Source organism: Dipodomys ordii, unplaced genomic scaffold, assembly GCF_000151885.1.
Source record: "Dipodomys ordii isolate 6190 unplaced genomic scaffold, Dord_2.0 Scaffold66, whole genome shotgun sequence".
NCBI lineage: Eukaryota > Metazoa > Chordata > Mammalia > Rodentia > Heteromyidae > Dipodomys > Dipodomys ordii.
The window spans coordinates 2,617,565-2,637,442 of record NW_012267282.1 but is presented as its reverse complement, the minus strand read 5'-3'; the positions used below and the strand labels follow the sequence as shown (position 1 = coordinate 2,637,442).

The following is a 19,878-nucleotide window of genomic DNA, read 5'->3' as shown; positions in this document are numbered from 1 at the left end:
GGCTCCGGGCGACCGCGCTGGCCCGGGTCCCAGTCCCGCTCCGGGCGGCACCGCGCCCGGTCCCGAGATGCAAAACAAGCTGCGCTCCTCCCCGTCGGGGAATCGAACCCCGGTCTCCCGCGTGACAGGCGGGGATACTCACCACTATACTAACGAGGACGACCGGGCAGAGTGCGCCCGCTCCGCCAGGAGAGGTCCGGCCCGGCCCGCGCCTGCGCCCCGCCGGCAGGAGAGGTCCGCCCGGCCCGCGCCCCGCCGCGCTCCACCCCCGGGCTCCCGCGGGTTCCCTCTCCTCCTCTCCTGGCCCCGCGCCCCTCCACCCATCACGGTGCTCCGCAGCCCGGTTCTCGCCTCGGGGATGTAGCTCAGTGGTAGAGCGCATGCTTTGCATGTATGAGGCCCCGGGTTCGATCCCCGGCATCTCCACGACTCCTTTTGTTTCTCCGCAGACCTCACACAGGCCTGGAGGGCAGGGCGAAGCCTGGGGCCCGAGCTGACCGCGAGCAGGCGAAGGGTGCGCTCCCCGCGCCTGGGTTTGGGCCTCACCACAGCCTTTTATTTTCCTGTCCTGGGTCTTGAACTCCGGACCTGGGCGCAGCCCCTCAGCTCAAGGCTAGCACGACACCTGAGCCACACGGCCACTTCCAGCCTTCTCTGTGTCTGAGGGAGGAATGGAACCCAGGGCCGCCTGCGTGCCAGGCACCACGGCAGTCCCAGCCCCCCACAGGCTGTGAAGACCTCCCCTCCAGAGAAAGCCATCGGATCCTGCCACACTGGAGATTTCCCCAGACTTCCTGACCCTGTGACACAAGCGTCTGGGGTCCACTCTCTCCCCAGCACCATGGAAAAGTTGTGTTCCTCAAAGCGCAAAGAACCACCAGTGAGACTGTCATTTCACTCACCTGCGAACGGCCCTGGCCTCGTGTGCATAACTTTTAGATCAGTGCGTGGCTCACACTGCCACAAGGTGGAGAGCCCGTGTCCATCCACAGATGAATCACACGGTACAGTCCACGGCAGAATACAGTTGAGCCACCAGAAGGAGCAAGCTGCAAACCTGTACTACAATGGCCAGCCCTGGAAATGTGATGCTAAGTGAACACAGAATGGACACAAGAGTCAGAGCTGGGGACCAGTGCCACGGTTTATTTGTGCCAGCCCAGCGGCCAGGTCTCCACTTTCGCACATGTTTTTTACATGTGGCTGATGCTCTACCACATGACCACACCTCTGTCTGGCATTTTGCTGGTTACAGGGGATGGACTCACTGAGGACTTCGGCTGGTTGGCCCAAACAGAAACGGCTAAAAAGCAAAATAAATATTTCTTCTTAGGTTGACTGTCACGAGTCAGGAATGTGTCCGGATTTGCAGTCGGAGCTGTTCCTGCCTTGCCCCTTCTACCTCAGCCCAAGAGGCGGTAAGGAGGAGGGAGCAGGATCCCAGACAGGTGACAGAAGTCTGCGGTCCTGGCCAGCCAGGGCTGCCCCTGCTGCCCTCTGGGACAAGTGCCCAGTCCCTGGTGCATGGGCATTCCAGGATGGAGCGCCAAGGGTGGGCAGGGCTGGAGGTGTGCCTGCTGCCCAGGGCAGCCCCACCGCTGGCGAAGTCTGCCAGCACCCCCTGAGGTGACCCGCATGAGGTCCAGGTAAGATAGGTTCCACTCCAGTGTGAACCCGTGGCTGGCATCTCGTCGCCCATCTGTGGGCATAGGTGGGCTGGCCGTGGCGGTGTCCAGTGCCGAGCAGAGCCGTGAGCCCGGGCTGCAGGTCAGCAGTCAGAGTTGGGCGGGCGGCCAGTCCTTCTCCACGCTGCCATGCATGGCCTGTGGGAGCCACTCGCAGTACTCGGCTAGCAGGTCTGCAGGCAGGGGAGGATGGCGTCAGGGTGTCGGGCCGGGCCCTGCCACACCAGCCCCGGCTCCAGCCCTGCACACTCACACTTGGGGTTTCTCTTCCAAGCAGCCAGCAGGGCACCCCGGCAGTCAGCGTGTTCAGCTACGAGGGCTCTTAGCAAACTCTCGGTCCTGGGCTGCAGCCTGCAGGCGGAAGGCAGCTGTGAACAGTTGGCTCGGCCCAGAGAAGGGAGAACACGCCTCAGGAGAGGGTGCTCTCTGCCCAGCTAGCAGGAACCCCAGGGGTACAGGCAGGCTCCTGTTCCTGGCGAGGTCCCCCCTCACCACCCTGCGGGGCTGACCCTTGCCCCTCCCCACTGCCTCGCCTCCCGCCGTCACAGCCTCCCAGGCCATACCTGGCCCAGGTCTTCAGCATTGTGTTGGGGCTGGATAGCAGACAGCCCTTGTAGGAGGCCAGCTTGGGGAACACCTGAGGAGAGGGCACAGCATGGGTGAGCCCCGCGGCGCTTGGCCACACCTCCAGAGGGCAGAGCGGGCGCCTACCTGGCCCTCCAGCAGGAACCGGGCAAAGTGCTTGTAGCAGTCCAGGCCTTCTGGAAAATCCACCTGGATAGCAGGCAGGGCCCAGCCGACTCGATCTGGGGGCGGAGACAGTGAGCTGGGGTCCTTCCCGCCCCACCCTCCAGAGACACTAGAGGGTCAAGGCCAGAGGGTGACGCCCCTCAGCCCGGAGACGTGGCCGACTCACAGAACACACTGGTGCGGTGGCACTGCACCCGGCCGGTCTCAGGACAGTAGGTGGGGGGCGGGTCCTCCAGGGGTGTGGAGAACTGGCAGTAGGCAGGCAGCAGGGCTGGGATCCACTGGATCTCCACAGTGGAGACGCCTGGGAGAGGCAGAGAGGGTGGGTTACCGTGGTCACCCAGCAGGGCCAGCTCAGTGGCGCCATCTGGGTGTGGAGGCCCGGTACTGCAGGTACCTTTCATGTACATCTTCGTGGTCTCCACAATTTCCTGGTAGACCACAAATTCTGGGAGTTCTCGGAAAAGGACGGAGCTGGGGTGGATGAAGACCGGGTCGTCTAGGAGAGGGGTCTGTGGGAAGTGATGGGGGTGGCTTGAGTCAGGGAGACACCGAACACCATTGCCCAGTGTGTCACACTAAGAGCTTCCTGGTGTGGCTCACACCTATTAATCCCAGCTAATCAGGAGGCCGAGATCTGAGGATTCTAGTTCAAAGTCAGCCTGGGCAAAAAAGTCCATGAGAGTCTTATTTCCAATTAACCACCAAAAAAGCCAGAAGTGGAGCTGTGGCTCAAGGGGTAGAGCCTTGATTCAAAAAGTTCAGGGATGCCAGGTGGCAGTGGCTCACGCCTGTCATCCTAGCTGCTCAGGAGGCTGGGATCTGAGGATCTCGGTTCAAAGCCAGCCCAGGCAGGAAAGTTTGTGAGACTCTTATCTCCAATAAACCACTAAAAAACCAGAAGTGGTGCTGTGGCTCAAGCAGGAGAGCACTTGCCTTGAGCTGAAGAGCACAAGAACAGCGCCCAGGCCCAGAGTTCAAGCCCCACAAACTACAAAAAAAAAAGTTCAGGGAAGGTGGCTCAGTGGTAAGAGTGCTTGCCTTGCATGCATGAGGCCCTAGGTTCCATTCCTCAGCACCACATAAGCAGAAAAAGCCGAAGTGGGGCTATGGCTCAAGTACAAGCTAGCCTTGAGCTGAAGAGTGCAGGGACAGCACCCGGTCCCAGAGTTCAGGCCCCATGACAAAAAAAAAAAAAAAAAACAACAACAACAACAAAAAACGTTCAGGGACAGGCTCAGGCCGTGAGTTCAAGCCCAATCCTGCCAAAAAAAAAAAAACCAAAACCCACCATAAAACCACTAAATTGGGCTCTATTTGGCTCAGCTGGGAGTTGAACTCAGGTTCTTGAGCTTACCAGGAACGTGCTCTACCACCTGGATCACACTCCAGTCCTGAGTGCTGAGCTGTTAATGGCTGTGATCTGCCGTGTTGAGGGATGGCTGTGAATCTGCCGTGTTGGGGGCTGGCTGTGAATCTGCCGTGTTGGGGGCTGGCTGTGATCTGCCGTGTTGGGGGCTGGCTGTGATCTGCCGTGTTGGGGGCTGGCTGTGATCTGCTGGGGTACAGGTGAGGTGGTCCGCCCCGCCCCTCACCAGGCCTACCTTGTAAGCATTCCTCCACTTCTCGTCCAGCAGCTCCTCACTCTGCACCCTGCGGGCCAGGTGGTCGCCCAGGCCGGCTGCCAGGATCTGCCGCAGGTAGGTCACCTGGCTCTCAGTGGGCGGCTCCATCTTGGGATCCACAAAGAGCCCCACCTCGGGGCACACGGCATTGACTGGGGGAGGCCCAGGGTGAGTCAGGTCTTGCCGTGTCCCAACTTCTGCAAGGCCTCATGGCACTTGGGTCCCAGTCCCACTGAGCCAGAGGCCAGAGACCAAGCCCTCAAGGAAAGGGGTGACCCAAGGATTCAGGGGGGCTCCCCATAGGGGGCAGAATGGCCTCGTTTGTCCCCATTCCTGCCTGGGGACTTTCAAGAGGAAAGTGGGCTCCAGGGAACAGCAGGAGGGAGGGCACCACCTACCCACGGTGGTCAGCTGACCGCGCAGGCGCCGGGTCTCCAGCATGGCCTTGTACCGCAGCCCGTTGGCCTGGCAGAACTCGGGAGAGCAGCCAGCGTACTCACAGGCGCCCACCGCACCTGAAGGGCAAAGTGGGGTGTCCTGTCCTGCTGACCTCACCCGGGCCTCCTCGGGGCCACCTCTTCACCTCACCCCACCAACCGGCACCAACCTAGCAACACCATGAGGTCCCCAAGCTTCAGAGAGGCGCCCTGGCCAGCCCAGGCTCTCTTGATCTGGGCCACCCGGGCCCGCCGGCTCTTCAGTGCCACAAGCTCGTCGTCGCTGGCGGCAGGTCTGTGAACACACACACAGGAGGCCCGGGCTCACCTGGGAGCAAGGACGTGTAGCACCGAGCAGCGCACACCTTTAAGTGGAGAGATCCAGGTGCGAGTCTGCGGAGGCCGAGGTGGAGACCCCATCTCAACCACTAAATAAGATCCTATCCCAGACTTCAAAAGACAGAGCTTGTGCCCAGCACGCGAGAGCCCTGTCTGCCTCCCGGCAGTGCGCCCTGACAAAGCAAAACTTGTCTGAAGTAGCCGGGCGCGGGCGGCTCACGCCTGTCATCCTAGCTACTCAGGAGGCTGAGATCTGAGGATCGCGGTTCAAAGCCAGCCCGGGCAGGAAAGTCCATGAAAACTCTTCATCTCCAGCTGTGGTTCAAGTGGTAGAGTGCTCACTTGAGCTGAAGTGCTCAGGGACAGCACCCAGGCCCAGAGTTCAAACCCCATGACAGACAAAAAGATGAAAATAAAAAAAAAGTTAAGCCGGGCGCTGGTGGCTCACGCCTGTAATCCTAGCTACTCAGGAGGCTGAGATCTGAGGATCGCAGTTCAAAGCCAGCCCGGGCAGGAGAGACCGTGAGACTCCCATCTCCAATAAACCACCAGAAAACCGGAAGTGGCGCTGTAGCTCAAGTGGTAGAGTGCTCGCCTTGCGCTGAAGAGCTGAGGGACAGCGCCCAGGCCCAGAGTTCAAGCCCCATGAACGACAAAAAAAAAAAAAGTTAAAAAAAAAAAGAGAACAACTTGTCTAAAAGAATCAGCCAGCCATCAACACCTATGAACTCATTTTGTTAGGGGCTCAGTGAACTTCACGTTGTTAGGACTGGCTTCTTCAATGCATCTGCTGCTCTCTATTTCGGGGCCCGGAAGGAGCCTGGGCTGCACGGGCTGGGCCAGGCTCCTACACTGAGCCACTGCAGCCCGTGATCCCAGAGCTCTCCCTCCACCCTTCAGACGTGTGGGACGGTGTTCAGCTGGCCACCTGGGGCCAAGCACCAAAGGCTCAGGGGGCCCCAGAGGAGCGCACAAAGCCAGCCCTGGCTCCCGAGGCTCGGCTGGCACACCACGCACCTGTCCAGCTCCTCAAACAGCTCCCGCACCGTCATGGCCGACACAAGGGCAATGGCATAAGGCAGGCAGCCGTACTGCCGGCTCAGCGCCAGCATCTTGGCATACCGAGGTGCCACGGGGAAGGCGGCCATGGTCCGGCCCAGCGCGGTGATGGGGCAGCTCAGCCGCGAGCTCTGCAGCTGCTTCATCCTGTGGAAGGCCGGGGTGGGTGCGGGCCAGGGAGCGGCCCAGAGCCATGGGGCAGGCCTGCTACCCCCGCCCCTACCTTGCTCCTTTCGGGGGTGCCTGCAGGGCTCCCAGAGCGATGAGCAGCTCCTCAGCGGCAATGAGGGCCTCCACAGAGGGAGGCGTGGGGAAAGGGAAGTTGATGACCTGGGCACGGGAGACATGGGTGCTGAGGAGGTGCCTGGGCTGGCCTGGCTCCGCCCCCGGCTGCAGCCCCTCCTCTGAGGACCTGGACGCCCCAAAGCAGTCTCAGTAACCCCAGAGTCGCTGTCCCTTCATCCAACGCTCGTCCTGAGTACCACCAGGTGGAACCCGCGGTGACCGCCTACGACCACGTTTGCGTGGCCCTGACCACAGACAGCAGCTAACACAGACAGCACGGGAGCAGACAGACAGCACGGGAGCAGCCAGCCCGGGAGCAGACAGACAGCACGGGAGCAGCCAGCCCGGGAGCAGCCAGCCCGGGAGCAGAGCTCGGGCCGCTCGGACGGGAGACGCGAAGCTGGGCACCAACCTTCTCAATGTTGAGAGCTTTCATCTGTAGGATCAAGTCCTCCACTGGCCTGCGTGTGATTTCTGGGGGAGGAAACTGCTCAAAGTCCGCGAAGACCGCAGAGGAATACAGCCTGGGTGAGAGAAGCCAGGGCCGGCAGAAGTCACCACCTCCGCTCCCAGCCCAGGGCCCTCGATTGCCCAGGTGGCTGTGGGTGTAAAACAGCCTGCCGCCTGGTGGCGCCCGGCAAATCCAAACACAGTCCAAATACAGCTACTGCCCACCTCCTCCCTGGAGTGTGTCCTATGCTTTCTACTGCTTAACTTGAAGCCAGCTAAAAGAACTTCAGTAACAGAATTAAAAATAATGGATGCCAGTGGCTCAGGCTTATAATCCTAGCCACTCAGGGGGCTGAGATCTGAGGATCTCAGTGCCAAACCAAGCTGGGCAGGAAAGTCCCTGCGATTCTTATCTCCAGCAAAAAGCTGGAAGTGGAGCTATGGCTCAAGTGGTGAAGTACCAGCCTTGAGCACAAAAGCTCAGAGACAGTACCCAGGCCTTAAGTTCAGGACTGGCTTGAATGATGGGACACACACACACACACACACACACACACACACACACACTCTCTCTCTCTCTCCCCAAATTGTACACAAATTGGGAGCAAATAGTTCATCATCTTTAAAGGTTGTAACCTCACAGTATAGAAGAACACAGGGCGACAGCAGAGAGCAGCCTAAGGTGGGAGATGGGGGGTGGGGAGGGGGAGGGCCGCTCCGGAGGGAGCCACTCATGACAGACCCGCCAGTCAGGGCAACATGGAACCCACAGTGAGCTGACTCCGCTGCTCACAGAAACTGGTTCACAGTGCCAAAAAGGAGCATGGCTGGGAGGCAGCGGGAACACGAAAGCCCTTGGGGAAAAGGCGCTGCTGGGGGTGTGCCTAGTACTAGGGACTGACCCAGACAGCTCACACTGGGCAGGGCTCAGGATAAACCCAAGCAGGTACTTGAGCAAATGCCACCAGTGAGTGTCACGGCACAGTTCACCACAGCAAACACCATCCACACCTAAATCCATCGGCTGCCCAGTGGGCAACCCATGGGGACTTGTACACATAAAAAATGCGTCAGCCTGGGCTGGGAAGGTGGCTCAGTGGTAGAGTGCTTGCCTTGCATGCATGAGGCCCTGGGTTCAATTCCTCAGTACCACATAAGCAGAAAAAGATGGAAGTGGCGCTGTGGCTCAAGTGGTAGAGCGCTAGCCTTGAGCTGAAGAGCTCAGGGACAGCGCCCAGGCCAAGTTCAAGCCCCACAACCGACAAACAAACCCCTAAAACATGCATCAGCCCTGCTGAGAAACAACTCAGACACTCGGAATGGCATATGAGAAACGTGGGCGCCTGGCCGACACTCATGCTGTGACGGAGCCACACATGGTCACATGGTGTGACACTCCGCTCCCTCAGGATTTCTGGAACTGGCCCCGGCATGGAGAGCCACCAGTGGTGCGCACAGGCCCCTGCTGGGGGTTCAACCCCATTGTGCTGCAGAATGGCAGCCCCTGAGCAGATACTTGACAACAGTGCAGACTTCCCTGGAGGGCTGTCCACAAAGACAGAAACAACATGCATGTGTGTACACGTCACGGGAGCCAGGAAAAAGGGGACACTCCTGCTTACTGGTTCTTGGCACCCGCTGGGAACGCACTGGCTCACCTGTAGCAGTGGCCGGGCTCCGTGCGGCCCGCCCGGCCCGCCCGCTGGTCAGCTGATGCCTGCGAGACCCAGGTGACGCGGAAGGATGACACGCCGGTGACACGGTCGTAGTAGCGTTTCTTGACCTTGCCACAGTCTACCACGTACTTGATGCCTGGGATGGTGAGGGACGTCTCGGCCACGTTGGTGGCCACCACGCACAGCCGAGCCCCCTCTGGGGGAGGCCTGAAGACCTGGGTGAGAAGCAGGAAAGGCAGTACTGGAACCAGGGAGAACTCCGGAGCCACAGGACCTCTCTGCTGGCCTCCGAGGGCTCAAGCTCCCAGGAACAACATGGGCAGGCAGGCTTTTACCTCTCCCAGGAGACCTCCCAAGATATGGGGAGACAGTTGGGTGATAGTCGGGCTGAGATGGGTTCCACTGCATCACTGTTAAGGGCCCTGACATGCAGTGGACACCTGACTCCCTGTCTGCCCACCCAGCGCCTTTACCTGCGCCTGCTTCTCGGGGGCCAGCAGAGAGTACAGCGGGAGCACGTGGAGGGGCAGGGAGGCGTCTGGCTGCTCACCTGCAGGGAAGAGGTCTGCCGTCACCAGCTGGGACAAACCCCAAGGGCGGGAGCCAGTGGCTGGCTTCCCCGGAGGGCTGTCCCCACAGCTGCTGGCTGCCCAGCACCTCCCACCCGCTGCCATCCCAGCCGTGCAGGCGGGCGGGACCGGCCAGCTCCTGACGGCTGTCCGTCAGGCCCAGGCCTGTCTACCTGCCCAGAACCCTACAAATAGGGCTTGCAGCAAGGGTGGCAGCCCGTGCCACCCACACAAGCCTCAGGGCCTGCAGCTGCCAAGGGCTCAGGAAAGGTCACGCTGAGGCAGCTGGGGCGCCCAGTGAGGCTCGCCAGCCAGGGGGCCCTGAGTCCCACCACAGGCCCAAGACCCGGGACGGGCCCGGGGCTCAGCACACAGCCGCTGAAGGATGAAAACCCAAGGAACTCAGCCAGGATGCCCCAGCAAGCCGCACCTCCCTCAGCACCATCTTCGTCCCCCAAGTCCAGGTCCAGGTCCGAGCCCAGGGCTGCCTCCTCGTCGTCCATCTCCGCCTCCCGGTCCTCATCGCCCTCACCCGCGGGCAACACCGAGTAACTGTCTAGGCTGATCTGGGGCAGTGCCTGTGCCAAGAGGACACCCACACAATGGGCCGTGGCGACCCTGGGGTAACCAGCAGAGATCCAGCCTTCTACGGAGAAGCCATACCCACCACCCACGGAGCCCCCTGGAAACCGGCCTCTGGCTCAGCCTCTCACCTAAACACTGGGGACAGCCACGGGGCTCATCTCCCCCAGCTGTGGGAAGAGCAGCTGCCCGGGAGCTACAGGAGCTTCAGGAGGAGATGCCACGGGGGGACCCACGTGCCGTGGCACCATGCCTGCACCGCACCACAGGGCAGCCCTTCCTCGCAGCCAGGTTTGGCATGGATACACCCCACTTTCAGAGGCCGGCCTGCTTCCCAGCACCCTCACAGGACCTGCTCAGGACTTCTGGAAGGTTCATTAGAACATGCTGCCAATCTTCCTCCATCTCACAGCTCGAGTTGAGAGCTGTCCCACTGAAGTTTGTGTCACAGGGAAGGTCAAGGAACCTTCCTCAATAGTGCAGTCTAATACATCAGCCCCGTGTGGCTGCTGGCCCCTTAAGATGGGTCTGGGCCACAGATCTAGATTTTTATTTATTTATTCTTGTCAGTCATGGGGCTTGAACTCTGGGCTTGGGCACTGTCCCTGAGCAATGCAGTGCAAGGCTAGCCCTCTACCACTTGAGCCACAACGCCACTTCCGGTTTTCTGTTGTTTATTGGAGATAAAGAGTCTCACAAACTTTCTGCCCAGGCTGGATTCAAACTGTGATCCTTAGACCTCAGCTTCCTGAGTAGCTAAGATGATAGGTGTGAGCCACAAGTGCCTGGCAGAACTAGAGTTTTAACTGAACTTACTTCTACCTAAAAAGCCATTGTCCCGAATCGCACAGGTCCCACATACCGCTGCCTGCGCCTTCTTGGCCCGTGCCCGAGACTTCTTAAACCTCCGAACTTCTTCTGCGGAGTCCTTCTCCTCCTCTGAAAAGGTGAGCAGAAGACCCCGAGTTCAAGCCCAAGATCGACCAAAACAAACAAACAAAAGCCAGATGCTGGTGGCCCATGCCTGTAAGCGGCACTGTGATAGAGCTAGACTTGAACAAAAGAGCTCAGGGACAGCACCCAGGCCCCGAGTTCAAGACACATGACCAACAAAGAGTAAAAATACAAAATGAAAAAGCAAGGGCGGGACAGGCCCTTGGCTGCACTGTCAGGTCAGTTATGGGTGGGGCAGGAAGGTATTAAGGCACAGAGCTCCCAGAGGAGACTGAGGCAGACAGGCGCCCCTGTCTGCGGGTGCGGGTGGCCTAGACTTACCTTGTGGCCTGCACCTGCGGGCTGGGAAGGCCTTTCGGAGCCTCCGGCACAGCGCGTGCACCTCGGCCTGCCCAGTCAGAAACACCAGGATGCCGCCTGCAGAACAGCAGCCAGCCATCAGGTTGGTTGGTTTGCAGCAAGCATCTGCCAGGCCTGCCTAGATGCCAGGCCAGAGTCACAGGGCACCAGGGGAGCAGGTGCCCCAGACCAGCGGGGCAGCCAGGAGCTAGCACCAGCTGGGATACAGGAGAGGACCCAAGGACGGACGCCGTCCCAAAGCCACCCAGCCAGCCTACCTCCGCCCTCCCCTCCCCCAACACCATGGGCCAGCACCCCACCTGCTGGCAGCATGCGGTGGATCTTGCAGGTCTTCCGGAAACACTCGCCAGCATAGTCCTCCAGCGGTGTCCGCTTGTTGAAGTGCACGGTCACCGGGAACTGCCTGGCCTCCACCTGCAGGGAGCATGCTGCAGCCGAGCTGCCCCAGGCCTGCTGGCTCCCAGGGGGCGGGGGTGGGGGCGGGCCAGATGGGGGTCCCTTGGGCAGGCCTCACCTTGATGACAGGCGGCGGCTGGGAGAACAGCCGTGAGTTCTGGGTGAAGTCCTCCACCCGCAGCGTGGCTGACATGATGAGCAGCTTTAGCGGCAGACGCCTCTGCGGAGGACAGACTGTGAGCCACGTGTGGCTGTGACCTTGCGACCCAGCCTCCCGCAGGGCAAGCAGCAGGGGAGCTCTGTGCCCCAGGGAACACCAGGTGAACACAGCCACGCCAGGCTTGCACGTGCACACGTGTAAAGAAGGGCCGGGGCACGGGTTCCGGGGACACAGCTGCTGTCAGCTTCCTCACTCACGCTGAGTGTGCTGGGCCTGGGCTTCAGCGAGAAGCTAGACTCAGGTCACTCGGGGTGGGGCTCCCTGGCTCCAGCCCCTCAGCAGCTGGGCTCTGCTCTCAATCTCTTGTGCTTGTAAACCACAGGCCCCAGTGCTTAGGAGGCCCAGGTCATCTTTGGAAAGCCAAGGTCGTGGCCACACGACCCCACTGCCTTTCCAGCCCCTCCACCTCTGGCTGTTCCCTGACACTTCCAGCACCAGCCAGCCCACTGGGACAGAGCGCCTCCTACCCGACAAGACCTGGCATTAGGAGGAATGGCAGGTGCCATGGAACCTCCCAGCGGTGATGGCTGGCACAGAGCTGGCCATGACCCAGCATGAGACACAGAAGCCAGGCCCTCCTGCTGACAAGTGGTGGCCCCTGACGGCCCGCGCCGGCTCCTGTGCTACCTTGGCGCGCAGCGTCACGATGCGGGACAGGAGCCCGATGAGGATGTCGGTGTAGACACTGCGCTCGTGCGCCTCGTCGACGATCAGCACCCGGTACTGCTTCAGCAGGAAGTCCTGGGGAGGTGGGGTCACAGGTCACACTGAGCAGCCCAGTGGCTGGAGACCCCCTCTTGGCTCGGGAGAGGGCTCTGTACCCTCGGCAGGTCGCTTTGACCAGACCTATTTCCTCTCCACACAAATGGGGACATGAGCACATCCCGGGGTCCCCGGCAGCACCCGGGTCTGCCCGTGGAGCGCAGGCTGAGGCTCTAGACGCAGAGCTGTGGGGCAGAGTGCAGGAGAGGGAAATGAGGCGGGTGAGAGGACGGGGGTCACCAGGCTGGCAGCAGAGGCTACAGAAGCCCCCTTGCCACAGAGCCTCGCTCCACATGGGCCTGTGTGCTTTTGGGGACATTAAGTCACCCCTTGAGGCCAGCATGCCAGTCCTAGGCTGTCTCAACTCCCTGGGAGCCTCCGGAGGCAGCAGGCATGAGCCGCGCTGCTGGTCACAGGCTCTGGGAAGACACGGCACAGCTCAAAGGCCAAGTGCCGTGAGGATGTTCTGAGCACCCGGAGAGCAGGTGACCGCCATCACTGAGGCAGGGCCAGCACAGCAGTACATACACACACCTGGCACAGACAGTGAGACCAGCCTGAATAACACCACACGCCCGGGCACCGGGCACATGGGATGTGGCTCTAGTGCACTGCACCGTTTCAGCTTCAAAGCAAATCTACGAGGAAGGCATCAGTACACTGAGGCTCAGAGAGGTCGAGGAATGTGCCAGAGGTCAAACTGATGCAGTATTTTGCCAAGAGGTGGAATGGTAACCGAGGCAGGGGTGATGCGCTGACACCCCCCCCCCCCCCGCATCCTCGTCCTACGAGAGCTGGAACCAACCTTCTGGATCTCCTTGAGCAACACGCCATCCGTCATGAACTTGACCCTGGTGTCTTCAGTCACATTCCCTTCATACCGGATCTGGTAGGAGACAACCCTGCAGGAACGGAGCCACAGCCATAGCCACATGGTGCTGAGGCCGGCGGTGGAGGCCGGCAGCATGCACGGCCAGGGCTACACCTCCACCCCCAAGACCATGCGCACGGCCTGGCCAGAGCTTGGCTGGAGAAACCACGGAGCTCCCCCCCCTCCACGCAGCCACACCGAAGGGCACACAGCAGCCCCGCCGCCAGCCTCACTCACCGCTGTGACAGATTCATCTCCTTGGCCACTCGCTGGGACATGGCCATGGCGGCCACACGGCGGGGCTCTGTGACTCCAATGATGCTTTGGTCGCTGGGGAGGGAGGGACATCAGCCTGGGACCCCACCTGTCTGTCCGCAGCCACTGTGCCTCGAACCCCGCCGCGCAGGGACAGACGGGAAGGAATGACTCCTGGTCCACCCAGGAACCCTGTGGCCAGCTTTGCAGCAGTTGTGGCTGGGACCAGCGGGCACTTCCTAGCTGGCTGTGCAGAGGTGCTGGGGGCCTGGACCACACTGTGGGAAAAGAGGCCCTGTCCTCGTCCTGGGAAAGGCCAGGCCAGAGACCTTGCTTTATCCCGAACAGTGATGACCTTTCACTTCTGAAGCATGCCAATGTTCCCTTGGGAACCATGCTTTAATTTTAGAGTGCTTTGCTTGGGCTGGGATGAGGCTCAGTGGCAAAAGCGCTTGCCTAGCGAGCACAACATCCTGGGTTCAATCCCCAGTACCGAAAAAGGAAAGACAAATGTGTGGGCTGGGAATGTGGCTTAGTGGCAGAGTGCTTGTCCAGCACGCACTGGGTTTGATTCCTCAGTACCACATACGCAGAAAAAGCCAGAAGTGGTTCTGTGGCTCAAGTGGTAGAGTGCTAGCCTTGAGCAAAATTAGTTCAGGGACAGCGCCCAAGCCCTGAGTTCAAGCCCCAGGACTAGCCAAAAAAAAAAAAAAAAGGCTTTGCTAGGTGACAGTGGCTTACACCTGTACTTCTAACCTTTTTCAAGGCTAAAATCTACGAATTCAAGGTTCCAAGCCCTCCTGAGCACAGATTTTTTTTTTTTTTTTTTGGCCAGTTGTGGGCCTGAACTCTGGGCCTGGGTGCTATTCCTCAGCTCTTCAGCTCAAGGCTAGCGCTCGACCACTTGAGTCACAGCGCCAAGTACAGACTTTTATCTCCAATTAACCAGTCAAATGCCAGAGTGAAGTTATATCCCATAGATAAGAGCGCCAGCCTTGAACACAAAAACTAAGCAAGAAAGCAAAGCCCTGACTTCAAGTCCCAATACTAGCACAAGAAATAAAAGTACAAAATAGTGTATACAAAAACCAGAAGACAGGGCTGGGAAGGTGGCTCAGTGTTAGAGCGCTTGCCTTGCATGCATGAGGCCCTGGGTTTGATTCCTCAGCACCACATAAGCAAAAAGAAAAAAGCTGGAAGTAGTGCTGTGGCTCAAGTGATAGAGCGCTAGGCTTGAGCTGAAGAGCTGAGGGACAGCGCCTAGGCCCAGAGTTCAGGCCCCACAACTGGACCCCCCCCCACAAAAAAAAACAAACAAACCCAGAAAACGCTAAAAACACAGGGTGGCCTGTGAGTGGATGTGCCGACATGGTGTGTGGTCACCATGTCTTGGTGTGGCCTCCTGTGACACTGAGGACCTGTGTGTGTCAGTTCCCCGTGACCACGGCTCATGCCGTGCCAGGGCTGGTGGCGCCAATCCGCCAGACACACAGGACCTCCCCACCCCACCCCCGTCTACCAGGGAGCCTCCGGGGGCCCCAGCCTGCAGGTTTCATTTGGGTAGCCTCAGTCCAGCTAGTACATGGTCAGCAGACAGCCTGGCACTGAGGCTGGGCCGCCGACAGCCTGCTGGGGCAGAGGGGGGCTGGGGCGGATCTGTGCTGCAGCCCCCCACATCCCTCTGCACCGCCCCATGCCCTGTGATGCCGGGTGTGCCTTGTGTGCTAGACTGGCTTGTCCCACGCCCTTGTGGGCCAGACCTGTGTCCTCAGGGCCCCTCATCCAGGAGCTCCAGGGCAGCCATGAGCAAGTCCACAAGCCAGAGTGCAGGGTCACAGTGCTGGGTGTCAGGAGAGATTTTAGTGCCCAACAGGGCCATTGGCTGCCCAGTGGGACTGGAGCTGGGGCTACTCGGGCCTGTCCCCCCTCCTCCCCCCCCACCGTGCCTCTCTGAAGCACTCATACTAGGGCCAAACAACCTCAGGTTTCCGAGGATTAAGTTAGAGGAAGGGAGCAAAGGCAGACTCGGCCCGCCGTGCCTAGCCCCACCTGCTGTAGCCCGCTTCGTAGAGGAACTGCGGCACCTGCGTGGTCTTCCCACTGCCCGTCTCCCCGCACACGATGACTACTGGGTGCTCGGCCACGGCCTCCATGATGGTTTGCTCCTCTGAGAGGATGGGCAGCTTGAGCCGCTCCTCCTGTGAGGGGTGAGGACAGAGACCGATGGGTGACACGGCATCAGGTGATAGTTGTGGGGGGGGGGCGCGAGGAGAAGTGGCAGAGCCGGGGCTCTGGGGAGTCTGCCTGAGGTTACCCCCACCCACACCCACACACCGAGAAAGAGACAAACCTGCATTTCGGGGGTGCGGTTCACAGGCACAAACACCGCGGGCTTGGCGAGGGGCCTGGGCTGGGTGGCGGCAGGCGCTGGGGGCCTGGCTGTGGGGGGCCGACTGGCAGGCACTGTGCTCCCATCTCCAGCCCCAGGCAGAGCCGGCGGCAGCTGAGCCATGCTCGTGCCTGTACTGGTCTCTGGCTGGAGGGGGTCAGGGACCTCGGGCTCAGAATCCCCTGAGGACTCTGACTCCTCACTGGAGGACGGCTGGCGGTGGCGCTTGCGGCCAGCCCCACTCAGGCTGCTGATGCCCTGACCCTGGGCGGCCAGCTCGGCAGGCTTCCTGCCGGAGGGAGGACAATCTAAGCACAGCCTTCCTGCCAAATGCACCATGGCTCTCAAGGCCCCACAGGTCAGCTACTGAGGACCTGACCTCACAGAGTGAACCCCCTGCCTTCCCACGCAGATCTGATCCAGACTCAGATTTGTATTTGTTTGATGACTTCACTCCCTCAAAGTGCTCCCAAGGGAAGAGCACTGGCTTGTGCCCTGCCTGTCTCCAGGGTTTGGAGTCAGGACAGTTTGAACCCAGCTTTTGAAAGCTCCAAGCACAGGGGCTGGGAATATGGCTTAGTGGTAGAGTGTTTGCCTAGCAGACATGAAACCCTGGGCTTGATTCCTCTGTAACACATACACAGAAGAAGCCAAAAATGGCACTGTGGCTCAGGGGTAGAGTGCTTGTCTTTCATGCATGTGGCCTTGGGTTTGATTCCTCGGTACCACATAAGCAGAAAAAGCTGGAAGTGGCGCTATGGCTCAAGTGGTAGAACACGAGCCTTGAGTTGAAGAGCTCGGGGACGGTGCCCAGGCCCAGAGTTCAGGCCCCACCACCGACAAAACAAACAAAATCAAGGATAACCTTGAACAAAAGGAGCTCAGGGACAGTGCCCAGGCGAAGAGTGTCAAAACAACAACAAGAAAGAAAAAAAAAGAAAAAAGCAAGCTCCAAGGGCGGAGCAGGCAGAGGGTGAGGTCTGGTAGGGGAGAGAGGCTATTCTCTGCAACACCAAGCTAGGCAGCACTGCTGTCCACCTGCCAGGGCCATGCAGCAAACGGGCTTCAAGTGGCAGTTGTTGGTACTGAGATAGGAACTACACTCCCTCAACTTGTTTGCTCACGGCTAGAACCATTTGAGTCACGTCTCCAGGTTTGGCTTTTGGCTGTTTTTTTAGACATAGACTTTTCTGCTGGGCTGACTTCCATTTGTGACCCTCCAGGACTCAGGCTGAGTGGCCAGGATTACAGCTTCCATTTGTGACCCTCCAGGTCTCAGCCTGAGTGGCCAGGATTACAGGCATGAGCCACTTGGTTTCTTTGTCTTCCCCAGGAGATCCCGTAAGGCCTCCCCACGCGCTGGCAGACAGAGGAGATCTGGATAGGGAGGGTGGCTCACGGTTTGGTGTGGTACATGCGGTCCCCTGTGCCCAGCTTTGATGTGGTGTAGAAGAGCTTCATCTCCGCCTCTGACACCTGGACTTCGCTCAGTTTCTGCAGCATCTCTGCTCGCTGGGAACAGGAATGGGGGGGGGGCGCGTCAGGGCCATGTGGGAGGGAAGGAAGGTCAACAGAACTCCAGCAGAACTCCAGCGTCCTAACGCAGCACTGTGTAAGCCGCCTGGTTGGAACCTGCAGGCTGGGGACCTTTTGCTCCTCCTTCATCCCAGCTATGGGACGAAGCTTGTGGCAGCACTGTCACAGACGAGGCCTGTCAGCGGCCCAGACACCCACTAGCCAAGGTCTGGAGTGTCCTGTGGGCACTGCGGCTCAGCCCTGCTGTACTGGAGGGGCAATGGTGCTGCCGATGGGCCTGTACTGAGGGCCCAGGTGACCCAGCCACCCTTACGTGAAGAAAAACCACAACCTGATGGTATCCACCCACCACCTCCACGAGCCCAGAATCACACAAGTTGACGAATTCCAGCACTTGGCTCTGAACTGTGTCCTGAAGGGCAGCCAATGCCACATGTAGCCATTCCCATTTTAATTAATCAAAATCACCTCAAATGACAAATTTAATTCCTCACTCACAATGTTTCAGGGACTCAAATGCCATTTGTGGCTAGTGGCTAATGTACCAGACTATGCAGACAGAACATTTCCCCTGTTCCAGACAGGTTTGCTGGAGATAGTCTCAAAGGAGAGGGGCTAGGAAGGTGGCTCAGTGGTAGAGCGCTTGCCTTGCATGCCTGAGGCCCTGGGTTTGATTCCTCAGCACCACATGAGCAAAAAGAAAAAAGCCGGAAGTGGCGCTGTGGCTCAAGTGGTAGAGCACTAGCCTTGAACTGAAGAGCTGAGGGACAGCACCCAGGCCCAGAGGCCCCACGACCGGACCTCCCCCCCCCAAAAAAAATGTGTCACAGAAGAGTCTTGCTCCTGAGACTGTGCCTGGAATACAGCCCCCCCCCCCATGTGCCATAGCTCGATGTACCTGGCTCTTCTTCTCCTTCTGCTCTAAGACCCTCTGCAGCGCCTTCTTCTCCTTCTTGGTCAGAGGCTTCTTCTCCTTCTTGGACAGGGGTGGTGCCTTGGTCTTTTTTTTCTTTCTCCCAGGCAGGACAAGTGCATTGCTTGCATCCACTCCTTTCAAGGTATCTTTGTCTGAAAGAGACAAGCCTGCTGTACCACAGCCCAGAAGCCAGTAAGGGTGGCTGCAGTTCACGCCAGGCCTGCTCCAGCTTCCCGTGCCTCTACAGCACTCTAGATCCATTCTAGAACTACTTGGTCATACTCTTGTTCAGTTCCTGTAATGTTCTTCCTGCTCTACAGCAAGCGCTGGGATCTCTCCTGCATTCCTACAAGGCCAGTGGCTCATTCTTTACTATCTGCTCAGTTGTACGATCTTTCTATGATAAAACAGCACGAGAGATTTGACCCTACCAATGGAATAATTTGAACCATACAGGCTACCTCATCTGCTCCCATTCCGTAGTTCCCAGACCATTTTCTGTTCTCTCGATTAATGAGACATCCGTGTGAACACACATACACATTCTGCCATTTCAAAAGTTTCTCACCGATGGCTTATGCCTGTAATCTTACTCAGGAGGTTGAGGGCTGAAGATCGTGGTTCAAAGCCAGCCCGGGGCCGGAAAGTCTGTGAGACTTTCCTTTTTTTTGGGGGGGGGGAGGGGTCCGGTCGTGGGGCCTGAACTCTGGGCCTGGGCGCTGTCCCTCTGCCCTTCAGCTCAAGGATAGCACTCTACCACTTGAGCCACAGCGTCACTTCCAGCTTTTTTTTTCTGCTTATGTGGTGCTGAGCAATCGAACCCAGGACCTCATGTGTGCAAGGCAAGTGCTTTATCACCTTCCCAGCCCCTGTGAGACTCTTATCTCCAATAAACCCACTAGAAAACTGAAGTGGCAATGTGGCTCAAGTGATAGAGTGCTCACCTTGAGCTGAAGAGCTGAGAGACAGCACCCAGGCCCAGAGTTCAAGACCCACCACTGACGAAAAAAAGTTTATGAAGCTGAGGTTCTGGTGGCTCACTGAACCTATGTCCTAGCTACTCAAATCTAGCAGATATTAATTCAAAGCCAACCTGGGCAGGAGAATCCTTGAGATTCCATCCCAGACTAACCAGCAAAAAGCCAGGCTGGAGGCATGGCTAAAGTGTTAGCCCACCAGCCTTGAGCAAGAAAACCAAGCAATCTCAAGCCCTAAGCTTAAATGCTAGTTACAGCTGGACATGGGTGGCTCATGCCTGTAATCCTAGCTACTCAGAAGGCTGAGATGTTTGCATGGAAGTTCAAAGGCAGTCCATGCAAGAAAATAAGACTCTTATTTTCAATTAGCCACCAAAAAGTTGGAAGTAGGGCTGTGTTGTACAGCATCATCCTTTAACAACCACCACCACCACCAACCTAAGGACAGCACCCGGTTCGTCAGTTCAAGCCCCAGTACTTCGGGCTTTCTGTTGGCTAACTGGGAATGTTTCCTGAGTCCTCCTGCCCGGGCTGGCTTTGACCCTGGCCCTCAGATCTCAGCCCTCAGATTAGCGAGGATTACAGGCTGGCCCCGCGGGCCTACACGGGAAGGAACATCCCGGAGCACATCTTGGCCTGTCTCTTCCTTGTAAGCCGAGGCAAAGGGCGTCCGGCTGCCTCTTCTTCCCCGCGGTTGGCACGGGATCGCGTCCCGCCCACGGAAGGCACGCCCACCAGCACCGGCTCCCGGCGGGCCGGGCCGAGCGCGCACGCAGGGCCCGGGC

The 19,878-nt window shown here is 58.9% G+C and overlaps 1 protein-coding gene and 2 non-coding genes across 3 annotated transcripts in view; 1 reads left to right on the top strand and 2 right to left on the bottom strand.

The window, feature by feature from the left end:
- Positions 1-87: 87 nt before the first annotated feature.
- Trnad-guc lies at positions 88-159 on the bottom strand. The gene has a single exon. It is a non-coding gene; the product is annotated as a tRNA-Asp (tRNA).
- Positions 160-354: 195 nt separating this feature from the next.
- Positions 355-426, top strand: Trnaa-ugc. Its single transcript has one exon. It is a non-coding gene; the product is annotated as a tRNA-Ala (tRNA).
- A 700-nt stretch (positions 427-1,126) lies between these two features.
- Positions 1,127-19,878, bottom strand: part of Dhx37 (DEAH (Asp-Glu-Ala-His) box polypeptide 37) — a 19,718-nt gene continuing 966 nt past the window's right edge. The window contains exons 3-28 of the mRNA XM_013023046.1: positions 18,099-18,268; positions 17,064-17,176; positions 15,626-15,953; positions 15,325-15,473; positions 13,258-13,350; positions 12,955-13,051; positions 12,015-12,128; positions 11,286-11,387; positions 11,071-11,185; positions 10,733-10,828; positions 10,320-10,396; positions 9,306-9,453; positions 8,780-8,856; positions 8,289-8,521; positions 6,593-6,704; positions 6,119-6,225; positions 5,854-6,042; positions 4,668-4,792; positions 4,459-4,575; positions 4,040-4,212; positions 2,833-2,947; positions 2,602-2,739; positions 2,397-2,491; positions 2,249-2,322; positions 1,939-2,036; positions 1,127-1,858 (exon numbers count right to left, since the gene is read on the bottom strand). Coding sequence (XP_012878500.1) covers positions 1,776-1,858; positions 1,939-2,036; positions 2,249-2,322; positions 2,397-2,491; positions 2,602-2,739; positions 2,833-2,947; positions 4,040-4,212; positions 4,459-4,575; positions 4,668-4,792; positions 5,854-6,042; positions 6,119-6,225; positions 6,593-6,704; positions 8,289-8,521; positions 8,780-8,856; positions 9,306-9,453; positions 10,320-10,396; positions 10,733-10,828; positions 11,071-11,185; positions 11,286-11,387; positions 12,015-12,128; positions 12,955-13,051; positions 13,258-13,350; positions 15,325-15,473; positions 15,626-15,953; positions 17,064-17,176; positions 18,099-18,268 — 3,338 coding nt within the window. The 3' untranslated portion in view covers positions 1,127-1,775. The remainder of the gene's footprint in view (positions 1,859-1,938; positions 2,037-2,248; positions 2,323-2,396; positions 2,492-2,601; positions 2,740-2,832; positions 2,948-4,039; positions 4,213-4,458; positions 4,576-4,667; positions 4,793-5,853; positions 6,043-6,118; positions 6,226-6,592; positions 6,705-8,288; positions 8,522-8,779; positions 8,857-9,305; positions 9,454-10,319; positions 10,397-10,732; positions 10,829-11,070; positions 11,186-11,285; positions 11,388-12,014; positions 12,129-12,954; positions 13,052-13,257; positions 13,351-15,324; positions 15,474-15,625; positions 15,954-17,063; positions 17,177-18,098; positions 18,269-19,878) is intronic.